Here is a 14,141-nt window from a genome sequence, read left to right on the forward strand (position 1 = left end):
TATTATACTTCATTTTAGAATTAGTATGAATAATGAACATTGCTTTAGTTTGAAAACACTTCGGAAGCAAGATTTCACTTAGGAGGTATTAGTAAAAATAAACTGTTTAATGAGGTCACTCGAAAGACATACTTGACGAAGGGGTTTATGTAATTAAAATAATGGACAACTGATGTTTGTTGAGCGAATTTTCACTAACAATGTAAAATAGATGGAAACGAAGACAAATCGTTCGTTGAACAATACTCATTACGCTGATTCTTGATAAGAACACATCCAAGATACTTTCAAATAAAGAAATGGGTTGAATCTACTACTTCCCAGATGTAGTTGGGTAAATCGTAAAGTAAGAAGAGTTTGGTATTGCTTTTAAATAGGCCATTAGGTGTTCTTAACATTTGCTATAATTTGACACCTACAAATAATTGCGAATTGTATATTATTTAAATGAAAATGTCCATGTTTGTCACTCGCCAATTTGTCATATTTGTCGAGCCATGATGTTTGCCAACAAACATCAGAAGTCGTAATATTATATCATGTATTGACAGACATTAAAAAATCTTGCATTATTTACATGAGTAGTGCACAAATGGTTGGAAACCACCGATATTTCAACAGTCAATCTAATTTACAGAAGTAAAACAACACTTTCACAACACAAAAGTACCAAACTCAATAGCAGCACAGAGCCGAAGGCAGCACGGGCTCACAAAATATCGGAGAAAAATACGAGCGTATACTTTACGGCGATTTCAAACGAAGCGTTTACCATGTTCTGTTGGAGCTAACTGTAAACACTGTGTTTCATGCGTTTATATTGAAGACAAAACGATCAAACAAAGAAAAGGCAAAGCACGACGTTAGCACGATCAAACTAATACAATTTACAAATTTCACACACACTGAAGTATGTTAAACTGTATCTGCTTCAACAATTATTTCGTTGTACTATTGACTTACAATAATAAAAAGCTACTGGATGAATATTATTATTAACTAGTGTTCAATACATTCATTTAAGACGAAACTATAAATGCTACGATAAATGATATAGGTTGTCACAAAACAATTTTTGTTTTGCAGTTTACACAACACAGCAACTATTATACCATAGTGCGTGCAAATTATAATTGTAGTATAATTAGCTTGAATCTTGAACTTACCGAGAAACAAGAAGATAGAAAAAGATTGTGTGATCCGTAGTGAAAATAGAAAATGATCCAAAAAGCTAACCGAATTGCTATATAGGATGGCACGATTCTTTGTAGCAATCACGAACGGCTGTTCGACTCCTGATAATCAGCAATCATATTAATGGAATCACCTCGTGAAAATTTATTTTCCACTATCAGCGCTAAAACAATTGATGCTTGAATATAAGTTACACCTTTCTTTCTTTCATTCTTCGATTTGAATTGGTTTTTCGAAGTTAATGTTCACATTAAGGAGAGAGTTTAGTGGTCGCATTTGGCGTGGCATACAGTGGTCGTTTGACAATAATGATGTGTTTGACAGAAAGTAATCGAAAAGTTTAAATAGTCACATTATAATAACGTATGGTGGTTTCTCGTGTACGGCAACCGATTTGGCGATGGCAATTGGGGACGTAATAGCTTGAGGCATGGTAGAGGATTTGAGGATATGGAGCGAAGGCATAGGCGTGTGAAAGTGCGCGATTCAAATTGATCTTTTTCAAAAGGCTCAACCTGAACGGTTTTCCAGAAGCAAGGTCTACAGTGTTTTACCGTTGCATGCCTTGACAGATCGGTGCCCTCGGACCTGTGCAGTAACGTGTTAATTTGGACGGCATAGGACCGACCTATCTTTAACTAGCAGCTACTGGGGTCCATGTAGGGTCGAAACGTCAACGAGACACCGGGATTGGGTTATGTTACTGCCCCGCTGCCATCTCTCGAGCAGTTCCACTTCAATTGCATGAGCTTTGGTTTGGTCCATTGCTGGCTTCGGCTCCTCCGTCAATCGCTATCGCCACCATCGCCGCGCGGGCGCGCGAGCTGGCCGCATTACGCCACTGTATGTTAAGCAAACCATGTCAAAGCTGCGTCAAACTCTCTCCTCCGTACAACTGTGTATCGTGTTGTTGATCTATTGGGCATTTTTCGTGCTTCCAACAGTGGTAGGATAGTTGTATTTTCACGGACTCCTTGAGAGAATGAACCTGAAGTGATTAACACATAACCCATTAACGGTCGATTTTCATTCGGTAGTCAGTTACTGGAACCTTTACCGTTCACCGGTTTTATTCAATTCAGCATTTTGATTTCTTTTTGATTTAAGCATTCTTTAAGCGTTATCACACTTTATTGGAATCTCTACTGCTGTATTGTTGTATGATTTTTTTTTATATTGGCTATGTAATTTTTTGCCAATTTTGTTTTGATTTTCTTTTTTTTTTCTTGTGGCCGTATGTAATGGCTCTTTTATGCCCAATTCTTTTTTGGCAATGATTTCATTTTTTCTTTTGGCACTTTATTTGCTCTTTTCATATCAGTCTTTGTTGGCATCTTGCCTTTTTTCGACTTGCAGTTCAGAGAAATCCATTGGCATTGCAATTATTTTACATTGTTTTGATTATGTTTTTTTCGTTGTCTTCATTTGTACTATACAGTTCCATCTTTACATCTAGCGATCAGTCCGACCCACGGTCTCGAATGGCATGTGGGCCTTTTTCCAAAGGCCTTACTACTTTCTAAATATGAACAAAAACGTACCAACCCACGGGTTCAGATATGTATGGATCCCGATTGGAATTGTTTTTGGGGATAAGTTGGACAAATGAAACGAGAAATCGTTGTGGTGGAAAGTTGAAAAAATTTAAAAATAATATTTCTTAATCCCAAGCGGAATTAGGAAATTGGACCGTGTATCAGAATTCATAAAATTAAACAGTTGATAAAATGAAAAAAGCTAAAAGAATTTAAATAGAATGACGAATTACATCCTATTACTTCTGAGCGTACTTACTCTTTACACGGCGATAGTGGGCGAGATATTTGCTGAACCGAGTGTAATCGTCGCAGTCGTTTTTGCACCGAACCAAGTAAGCAGCCACCTTCATGAATGAATATTCCGCCACATCGATAGCCGTAGCGATGTTTGGGAATCGTAAGACCAGTGTAATGCCAGAAGTATCATTCTCCAAAACGGAGGAACTCGTCGATAGGTTGCTACTTGAGCGAGCAAGTGTTCCCTCGTTTTCCTTCTTGATACGAGTGATTGTCGACGTGGACGAGGGCACCGGAGAATCACACTGGCTTGTGGCAGTATGGTTGCCACGCGAAGACGAGACGCTTGATTGGCGCGTTAACTTTCGTGGTGGCTGTTCGTCACCAACCGACTCGGTAGCTACGAAGGATTTCGCGGAGAAAGTTAAACGTAAATAGAGATCTGTTGTCCTTAGGAACGTCGGGACACGGTTATCTTGGTCGACATTTGATACTCACCATTTTTACGTTTGGTGCCAGTTCGGTTTATCTCTTCTTTCTCTTTGTCTCGTTTTGGGCAGCTGCAGATCTTTACATTCAGCATCTTTCGTGCGTAGATATCGCTTCGCTCATTTTCCAACGTAAAAACCAGTGCCGTAGGGCGCCTTCCAATGGTCGGACAAGAGTTCTGGCATTGAAACTCCAACGAAACGGGAGCGTTCAAACCATGGCCGTTGCCGCTGAGACCGATGATCAAGGCCAGGCGATCTTGGAATGCACTGCCGCCTGCTTTGCCCACATAGAGCGGAGATGGGTCTAGGCAACGCACAACATGCTCACGTACAATTTGGTTCACTGATTCTGGAGGTTAAACAAACATAATCCTAGCACCTTGCAACTTCATCCTCTTGGGAGTATAAATGGCCACTTACCTGTGTCGGTCGACATATCGTGAGGACACCGAGAGATTAGGTGATGTTTTTCGTGCGGAGCCGAGCATAACAGCATAACTCGTAAAAAGAGCGGTTCGTGTAAGACGTTGCTGTATGAAACATCCACGGTAACGGAACACTTCTTCTTCACGAACAGTTTCTGCAGCTCCGCAGAATAGTAGTAGTTGGGCCTACAGTTAGACACTGACCCTCCCACTGCTGCTCCTAAGATACTAACGTTCAAATTGTAGCACCCACGGCTGAACTCATCAAGTGACGGTGCTTTAATAAGATGGTCGCCAGAGTAGATGTTTGCTCGAAAGTTTGTGGCGGGTTTTGTATCAATACAATTGACATTCACTGGACACATGTCTGGCAAGCACGCGTTTGAGTTCTGTTCCCATTTCAAAATGTTGTCATCGTCAGTCGTCGGCATGCCATCTGTTTGCAGAAAGTCCATAGTCTTGAAAAAACAATACAAAAAGAAGAGATAAATTTCAGAACATGCTTCCTGTGCACTGAAATATACCTAATTGTGCTGATTTAAACATATTATAGAATTACATATAAAAAAAGTTCTTGGAAAAGCGAATAATTTAATTTTTAATTAAGCATATTAAAGCATCTTCTTAAAAACATTCGTAAAGGATCAGTTAAGGTTGCAAAACAAATTATTCAAGACTGGTCAGTGTTTTCAGTCCAGAACAAAAATCATAACTTTGAAAAACGAATCACTTCATGATCACCTCAAACATGATCAAACATGTTTGATCGTGTTTTACTCGCTCGCGGATTTCCGTCTGGTTCGCGAGATTCTCCTACAAGGTCCTCAATACCAACACTGATGCAACAGTCGCGCTATTTCGCTCTGTTCCTTCGCACGATCTTCAACTAAAACTACACTCTTGGGGCCACTCTTTCTGCCACACCCCTTACCAATCGAACAAGTGCATTGGTGTAGGTGCGTACGATCCTTCTTACAAGTGGTGTTTGAATCGGCTACGGACGAAGCGTTTTAGATTTTTGCGTTCGTAAACAATTTTGCTGGATTCAATATTACACTACGAAAAAAAGCACCACTTCAAGAAAATATAAATATACAATACTCACATTCAGTCCTATGAGTGCCCCCAATCCGTCGCTTTATTGGGAAAATAAAATGAAAAATATATACATTTGGTTGTTATTGGCGTTTTCATTGGCTTTTAATGATTAACTTTTTATAATAAAACTTACGATTGTGAAGACGACAACATTCCGGAAGTGTCGATGTTGCCGAATGTTTCAGCGATATCAAAATTCATTTTTTAACGGCCAATCTAAGGAAAAAGACCATGCAAACGAAACAAAAAGGTCGTCACTTCGGAGCAGGTAGAAACTTCTGAATGCTATTCCAAGAAATGTATAATGTGAAGAGGAAACAAATTATATGGGCAGGAAAGAAGACCAACATAACCTCAGCGGCCACCGACCGAGAGTTTTGCAACGGTATGGGTAACCGGTTTCTAGAAGAAGATAAGACAGTTCAAAGAAGAAACTCCCGGTGGCTGTCGCACACGACCACATATGAAACAACGGTTGAAAATATGATTCAACAAAGAGCGGCTTCGTTCGAGCCCTTTTATCCTGTGCCGAGCCCCTGTGCAATTTCATCATCCGCAACAAGTAGCTTTCAGCAGCCCAGAATACGATCTACCAGGAAAACCAAAACCAACAATAGGATCTTTTCTCTGGCGAGCCTCCATAAACGGTATGAATTAATGGTAGGAATGAATCATTCGAACCTACTTTCGCCCGCCATGTTTGATTTCAGTACTTCAATTAATTTCAACATGATTTTTCTTGAATGAGAAGCAGAAATCAATGCTAAGAAGTTCAGCGTTCAAACACCCAATTAAACATACGTTTAGAATACATACTTTGCTCTGTAACAAGGCACTAATCACTCAAAAATCACTCCACAAAACGGAGTACTTCATCAAATTACTTTCGATCACTAGAGAAGAATCAACTTTTGTTCACTTGCACACTTTTAACTTTTTAACTTTTTTCTTTATCATAGAGATCTTGAGATTGAAGCTTCTTTCATCTCAATGCACCAATGTTTTGTTAATTTCCTAAGCAAGAAATGTCAAAATATTTTATGAATGTTGTTTTTATGAATCCGACCGAACCTAACTAAGGCACTGCGAACCTAACTTTGATGACGAACCAGACACACGAGTCTACCGTGATCAATAGCTGGCTTTCTTACTCTTACGTAGTTGGTCGTATGCGGTTCTAATAAAGAGTGAGAGAGCCACATATACCCAGGATTCAATTGCCAAGAAAGTTACTTACCCTGTACTTTTGTCAAGCAAGTTAGAAACAAATATGAAATTTCTGCAAATGATTCTCTAAAGCATTGAAATATTTCTTTGTAATTTACTTGTATAAGAAAGACAGAAACCAACTCCTAAATCGCACAAATAACATTGGTATTCGCAACACTCGTTGTCAATATTAATTTGTAATCGTTCGAAACGGTTACTTCAATACTACATTAACGTCCACTGAAAGTAACGATATGTTTGACATCGAGTGCTTGTGACCGATACGATTTATTTCAAATCCAAACCAAATCAGGGTGCGTAAAATTTAATGAAAAAACACTTTCTTTATGTGGTGCGGCCCGCTGACTAGCTGTTACTTTCCAATGCGGCCCACATGCTAATATGAGTTTGAGACCACTGAAATAACCTAAACTTGCGGTCCTGTAACGCACTGGCAGTATTCTATCAAACGTTTAAATAATAGTTCATAGGTTGGATACTTCAACTATCAACAGGGGTAATAATTACTCGTTTCAAAGTTCCCGCAAATGCAAATAGGTACCTCGACCATTATCCTTTTTTACGCTCATAATTAAGGCATTGGATTTATATCAGAAATTCGATATTTGCAGACGATTGAACATAACATTTTTGTAATGTAGATTGCATAGCTTAGGCGTTTAAATACCTTGAAAAAACCGAAAAAAGGTTATTTATTATACTTGAACGCGTGTATTACACAAACAATGTTGAACAAAAAACATGCAAAGCAAACAAAAACGCTGAAAAATGTCCTAAATACAAATTTGTCCGTGTACCACATCAAATTTCCCACTGTTGAGCGTATGGAAGCATTCTCTCTCTTTCTGTACCGTTGCCAGTCGGCTCTCTCTCACACACATACGGAGTTAAAGACCGGGAGTGCAGGAAACAGAGAGAATCAGAGAGAGAGTCAGGTTCGTCATCAGATTCGAAGCTTCAAAGTTAGGTTCAAAAATCGTTTGGGATTCTCAAAACAGAAGAACCAAGGAAACAATTTAAAAAAAATTCAACTTTTGCAGACGCTGGATGTGTACTGTTACGGTAAACGGTAAAGGGTTTTACCTTTGTTCATTAAAGTATTTCGACGTGTTTCCCGGGTTTGGGTGAAGGTGGTTGTGCACTGATTTCGTGAAAATTCCGTGTTCCCCGCAGTGTTTCGGCGAAGTTCGGTTCATGTGTACAAGGGTTTTTCGTGAATGGGATGAAGTGTTTTGGTTGGTACAATGGTGTGATAATAATGTAAGAGTGCATCAAGTGTTTGTTAAGTGCATCAGGGCACAGCAGTATGAAGAGGCATGAAAAAGGTTTAAATCAGTGGCCCAATGTTGCATTCGTGGAGTGCGATGTGAAAAGTGTCACCAAGCAACCCAGTCCAGCGATAGAGTGAAACATAATTTTATCACTTGTAGAGCGAAGTTTCGAAGACCAAGAAAACACCGCATCTTCGAACAATATGACGGTCTGGAGCCGAGTTCCTTCGAGGCAGCTTGCTGTCGGTAGGTTGCTAATTATATTTATTTACTTTCGCTTATTTGCAGTTTGCTATAAAAAAAACACAACGAACCATACTTTGCCGCTACCCCGCTGAGTCGTTTCTCTCTGCATTGAGCATCCCAAACATGTTGACATACACAGAAACGAGGTCCGCGTGTACCTTGGTGTGCGTGAGTGCATGCGGGTGGTGTACAGCGCGCTTATGTTGCCTCGCAACCCTGGGGCGTGGAAGCATAATTGAAAATTATTTCGCAAACGACATGAAAAATTAATTGAGTAAATGAATCACAAATAATGGTACCAGCAATAGCTGTTCTAATTATGCTTTATACCGAAACCGTGAGCCTACTACGCCACGATAAAGCGCAAGGTACCAACAAAGAGACCAGCATAAAGCAAGAAGCGAAGCCATCACAAGAGAATAGAATAAAGCAGAACGGATAAAATTGCTGCGTTGTTCCTTGCAAACTTCGCATCGTTTCACAGAGAAACTGGACACCATGCTTTAGGGCCAAATGCGCGGGATAATTGTATTTACCAGTCAACATTTTTCGCCCTCAAAATGATGCGGATCGCGCTTCACTGTAAATCACTGTAGAGCGCGATCCGTGATCTATCGATCTTGTTGCCTTGATAGAAACGGAAGCGATCGCGGAATTCGCGATCGAATCCATCCATTAGTTGTTGCACCGACCGATGTTACTCGCGAAGAACCTTCTGTACAACGCGGTGAAATATCACTTACGACAGCAAATTACTAACCCGCTCGGACCGCATAGAGGCAATTATCGATACGGCTGTGTATGGCTGACCGCCGCCACCTTGCGGTTTTTGCTTGTGTGCGCGTCACGTTCACCGTGAAGATGTCTCGTCGGTCGTGCCCATTAACCGAACGTGCGATACAGGGGTACAGACACACAAAGTACCGCGGAATAACTTCTGGTGTGCATTTGAAGGTGGAAACGCGACTTGCCGCGCTATTTCGCCGAGAACCCTATCGCGGTTGTTTTATGTGGTTTTGAGACAGTCGCAACAGCGCAAACGTTTGCGATTGTTTTTGTTATGTCGCGCGCCTGATTGTAGGCGAGCATGTGTGTATGTGTGTAGGCGAACGCCGTCCGTCACGCGGCCGGGCCACCTTCGCCACCGCGGTGAACAGGTTTTCTGGTTACGGTCGTATAAAAACGAATGCCGCGGAAAGAATGTTCCTGCGCCATTTTCCTTCACTCCATGTTGCCATGTTGCGTCCAATGTTGTTTGTAAACAAGGAGAATCTGGCCGGTCACAAATAGGCCTGATACAAAAAAGGGATGCTTTGGAAAATAAGTTGGTTAGATGTTCAATCACAAACATTGAGTGACGTATTTCCATTTTTCGTTTATTTTTGGTCACTTTCGCTCCTTATCCTTTTTCCCTTTTGGCATGTGTAAACAAATTCGTGGGAATCGTTCTTCAGTCCTTCGAACCGAACGTGTCCTTCACACGGCCCCGATACGATGTTGGGAACGAACAGAGAGAAGGGCCAATAATTGACGTAGGAAGATCCTTTTTCCTGGGAACTCGCCTGGGAACACACAGCGCATCTCGAAAACTGGCCAGAACAGCTGGGTGCAGCCGGCGGCCAACCGGTAAGCCACTGAGATTGGGCTTAGGATTTTCGTGGAAACGGAACCCCGACCGTGATAGCGTTGGTGGTCACCCTACGTCACCCTAAGGCCTTGGCTTTGTGGTGGTTGCCGACAAATGTTGAATCAAGCTGCTTGGTTTCGTAAAAGGTCAATTGAACAACGTTTTTCATTATAGAAAACTAACTCTCTAGAGTGCTTCAAGTTCTGTGATACGGATATGTTGATTGATAAATGTAAAGCAGTTACATCATCTACGATTACTTTTCATCATTTGTGATACCTTTTTCTTGCAGAACCTTTCTCGTATATCGATGTCTTTGTCAAGTATCGACTGACCTACACGCTTACAAAACGAATTGATAAAGAAAAAACTTTGTATTATTCTCAAACGAATAGTTAGAACGTTCAAAGAAGACTTCACTCTTTCATTCATTACAACATTAGAAACGCTATTCTAAACCGAATAGTGATGCTTCGGCTCCATGTTTCGTTGATTTGATGATGGTCGCTCTGCGGTGAAAAACTCTTAAGCGCGCACACGCGGTGTCGACGAAATGTCAAGTTTAATTGAATTATTACGACATTCCAGAGCTCATCACGCACATCCATACGTTCTTTTCCATTCCTTTCTTTGTGTCTCTGTCTTTCCATCAGAGTAAGAATGATCAGTGACTTACTGTGGAGGACGAGCTGAGTTTCAATAAAAAAAGAGCTTAGCGGTGTCATGACCCGCCCGTGGGATTTGATAGGAGAATGTCTTCCAGGTCTCCTAAAAATGAAGGGCCTTAGCATCGCCGCACTATCGGAGGCTTGATGGAATTTGTCAACATAATGCTAGTACCCGTCGTCAAGAACGATGAACTTGGACGATGGACGTAAAAAGCCAGATAATCCGAAACGAATCTGTCATCATCATCGTCGGTGGTTTGGGTCATTGGTTTCGCCGTTGATTGGCAGTGCCGTAACCTTTCTTGGAAGACGCTGCACGTTCTACGTCACGTCCATACGAAGTGTTCGCAGCGTGCCGTTATCGACACATGCGAATGTAACTTTCCACCCATCTAGCGGAAGATGATGAATTCGGCGAACAATCTTCCAAACATCGGAACATCCGGCGCATTTCATCCCGGACCCGGTGTCTTGGCCGGTTGCCGGATCGCTAAGCATATACTTCGTTAGTCACCGAGCTCAGCACACTTTCACCCGTCAATGTTATGAGTGCAAGCCCCGTTACGTGCGAATGAATCATCGAAACATGGAGTCGGGAATTCCGAAGCTATATGGCGCGTTCCTAGAATCGGATGCTTGGGTTGAGAAACGTAGTGCCCTGGCTTGATAAACACACTTACTGTAAACAAAACAAATTGGGATTTACAGTTCATGAATTCTCACAAGCCTTGAGCTCTCTCACTGCTTGGCATTCGAGAGATGATAAGGGAACTGTTTTGTATCTTAATTAATGTGTGAAGTATGAGTACAATTCAGCGACAGATTTGTTACTCATGAAAACATAATTTTCTCGCGAACCGTTGCCTAGACACCAATGTTACTTTGATTCTGATGTACGCATGTATAAATAATAAAACAATTTTCCGATCGATTGGTAGCTAACAAATGAAGACACGATTGCAACATTACAAGCAGTTTACTTTTACAATTTTTATTTTTAACAAAGTGCACCAATAAAAGGAAAAGCAGAACGTTTATTTAGGCGATCTGTTTTTCACTAATAGCTGCACTGCCGTCGGATACATGTTTATGGAAGGTTTGTAATTTGAGTCAAAACGCTTTCTTCTGGTGATGGATAAGCCATAAAATTGTAATTGTCTAACGTCGAGTCCCCAAAAGTGGGTCACCTGTTGCGTTCATGGTTTATTAACACGATCAACCGGTTCCTCGGTGCAACGTTCAACTGACTTGTGAAGCCCGCCAAGTGGCAGAGCCGGTGCACTTTGCCGGATTTTGTTTGGCGGAAAATCTGTTGCAGAAAATCCCTTATTCACCACGGCGATGTCGTCATGTACCGGTTCCGAATTTTTCTTGACCGTCCATTTTCCAGCCACAATGGGCGCGTGCACCTTCATTTTTTAGTAAACACACTATTGCAATGTTTTTCCATTGTTTAGAGAAATGCAATCAAGCTGACGCCATACCGGTGGGAAGGTCATTCGCCAATTTGTGCTGTGCGCTTGCATGCGGTGTGGCGTGGAAAGCGAAACAACTCCAATTCCCACAGCGAGCCTGGTGCATCCGACGACGAAGATCGGACACCAAGATGCTATGCCTAGGCGTATACCGCCGCCGTTGCTGTCGATCGCGGAACCTTCGTGAGCCGGGGCCTGTGCATTGGCGATGATGCTACGATCGGTAAAGGTTGGTGAATTGGTGTGAACTTGGAAAAAAAAGAAAATCCTCGACACAATCACCGTGGCCCATTTCACCGCCCGAGGCGCCTCCCCGTGTTTGCCTAGCTACTGCGCTCCGTGACCTTAATCCAACGTTCGCAGAACGCGTTATATGGTGTCGGATTTTTTTGTTTTTTACTGCTGTCGATTTATGCTGTGCCCCGTCTCCGCATGTCCAACGGTCACTGCCACCGACCCCGCGTAATTGGTGCTTCTAACACCTTGAAATTATTGGCCACCATCGTACGGTGGGCCGGCCGGTCGCAAGTGAAAGCTTTGCGCAGGCGGATGTCCTCCGGAAACATATAATCTGGCGCCAGTTTGTGTCGGCGTGTTCGTTGGGAAACGCACCTTCAGAGAGTTATTTATTAACTTTTACGATTTTGCACGATAAATAATTCATTCCACATTACTCGCTGATTTCGCGACCCAAAAATGGTTCGCTTTTTATAAATCAAACACTTGAAATTGACTACGTTGTTTGTGTTGATTGAACTATCTAATAAACATGATGATCGTGCGCCTAACCGCGCACTATTGCTTGTTTAAAATCACACAAAACCCAGTGTTAGGCCAACATCGATAACTCCAGCTCACAGATTCGGGCCTCTCGCTCTCTCTCCGTCTGTGGTCTGGCAATTGTTTGGTTTTTCGTTATAAACAGAAAGCGAAGAAAACCCTGCCGAGGCGAAGTGACAGTGTTATCTTTACCCCCATATTCGTTCCACGAAGTTCCGCGAGCCACCGAGGCCGAGCCACGGGTACATCGGGGCCGGAATCGGAAAGAAGCAAAAATTGATAAGATTAGATATCGGTCGACGATGCTCGAGCATCCCACTTGAAGTCGCTACCGAACGCGAACGGCTTGGGTAACGACGTGAGCATAACAAATCAACTGCCCAAGCTGGCAACAAAATGGCAACGCGCAAACCGGCAAACCGTGGACCAAACCAACCCAGCAAACCTTTTCGTGGCCCGAAGTCGAAGTGCCACCATACCGAGTGTCGCAACCCTTCGTCGCAATGCGTCGTCGCAAGGGCGATCGATTGAGGGATCGACTGGCCTGATGGGCTGAATATTAAGCCTTTAACCTGCGACTGTTAACCACCAACACCCCACTGGTCCGGAAAATGTACCGAACCCCTCCCTTTCCACGATTCGATTTTTAATTAAATAATCACCGTGGTTCGCTCATTTGACCCGTCATCTGCCCCGGGGTAGGAAGTCGGATCTGGCGGGCTATGGCGTTGGCGGCGGCTGCGTAGGAGACGCTTTGACGTATGGTGGAAAACACGCCGACATGTGGGCAAGAAGATCCAATTTTCCACATTCATTTTCCATCGCCTTTTGTGTGTAGTTCTATTTTCAGTATTTCCAATTACAGGTTTTTGTTGCTTTTGGCAAGATGCTGGTGTAAAATCAATTAAGCCATAGCTCGCACAGAGAAACAGCGTGAGAGAGACAGAGAGCCCCACGGTGGTTGTTGTGCAATTTTCGTATCCGAAAAAGGGTATGAAGTCGCGTGGTGCAAAGTAACGCACTGTTTCGGTTAAGTAATGTTACGCCATGGTGCGTTAGTGTTGTCGGTAGTACTTCGTTGGCCAAATGAACTCATCCAATCAAAGTATGGTGTATTGTGTGATCAAAACGGTTTAATTATTTCATTACAGTTTCGAAGAGTACGCAAACGCATTGAGACAAAGTTTTATGTGGCACCAAGTATTACGAACGTGGTAAAGAAGCTTTATGGGTTTTATTGTCCAAGACGGAAGTTTTCCCAGAAACAATTATACAGGGTATAAATACGGCCCGGTCTGTTATTCTAAGATTAAAATAAAACTATAGAGGGTGCGTATTCACGACAGGGGATATTAAAATGTTTGATAACTCCGCCGTTTTTCAGCCGGTTTTGGCAAATAACCATGATTACTTAGGGTATAGAATGCCGTTTATTGATAATTCACTCAGAGTACAATATCATTCAAATGACCGCCTCCATCAAACACACAAAAAAGGGGGCATTTTTCATTGTATTTGAGAACTGTAATGTTTGCTTTCAGTTCTTCAATGGTCTTCGGTTGGCTGGCTTAAACCTTACTCTTATTTGAGCGCTACAGAAAGAAGTAAGATGAAATTCGGGAGCAATAAGCACGCACAGTTCTAAAAATTGAACGATTATTTTCAATGTAGAGCGCTTCAATTTCATCCCACTGTTTCGCCGTAAATTGATCCATGACTAAAACGGCATAGACTGACGTTTCAGAATCTGGCTGATATGTTAAAATCGACTGACATTTGGCGGAGTTATCCAACATTTAAATATCCTCTGTCGTGAATACGCACCCTGTATGTTTTGGACAAATTATTACATAACACAACG

The 14,141-nt window shown here is 42.1% G+C and overlaps 2 protein-coding genes across 2 annotated transcripts in view; one reads left to right on the top strand and one right to left on the bottom strand.

The window, feature by feature from the left end:
• Positions 1–1,884: 1,884 nt before the first annotated feature.
• On the bottom strand, positions 1,885–5,199 carry LOC128272156 (cellular tumor antigen p53). Its single transcript, XM_053009911.1, has 5 exons — positions 5,117–5,199; positions 4,991–5,021; positions 3,881–4,343; positions 3,468–3,809; positions 1,885–3,369 (listed from the first exon to the last, which is right to left on the bottom strand). The coding sequence occupies exons 1-5, from the start codon at positions 5,182–5,184 to the stop codon at positions 2,969–2,971; spliced, it is 1,305 nt and encodes a 434-aa protein (XP_052865871.1). The 5' UTR covers positions 5,185–5,199; the 3' UTR covers positions 1,885–2,968.
• A 2,424-nt stretch (positions 5,200–7,623) lies between these two features.
• Positions 7,624–14,141, top strand: part of LOC128275275 (dedicator of cytokinesis protein 1) — a 32,586-nt gene continuing 26,068 nt past the window's right edge. Inside the window, exon 1 of the mRNA XM_053013724.1 lies at positions 7,624–7,730. Within this exon, the coding sequence (XP_052869684.1) occupies positions 7,688–7,730 (43 nt within the window). The 5' untranslated portion in view covers positions 7,624–7,687. The remainder of the gene's footprint in view (positions 7,731–14,141) is intronic.

The sequence above is a fragment of the Anopheles cruzii genome, chromosome 3, assembly GCF_943734635.1.
Source record: "Anopheles cruzii chromosome 3, idAnoCruzAS_RS32_06, whole genome shotgun sequence".
NCBI classification, from domain to species: Eukaryota; Metazoa; Arthropoda; class Insecta; order Diptera; family Culicidae; genus Anopheles; species Anopheles cruzii.

Coding starts and splice junctions, on each gene's coding strand:
- LOC128272156 (XM_053009911.1), bottom strand. CDS start 5,184: ATGAATTTTGATATCGCTGAAACATTCGGCAACATCGACACTTCCGGA. Junction 5,022..5,116: donor ATGTTGTCGTCTTCACAATC/GTAAGTTTTATT, acceptor TTCCCAATAAAG/CGACGGATTGGGGGCACTCA. Junction 3,370..3,467: donor TGGCACCAAACGTAAAAATG/GTGAGTATCAAA, acceptor AATCCTTCGTAG/CTACCGAGTCGGTTGGTGAC.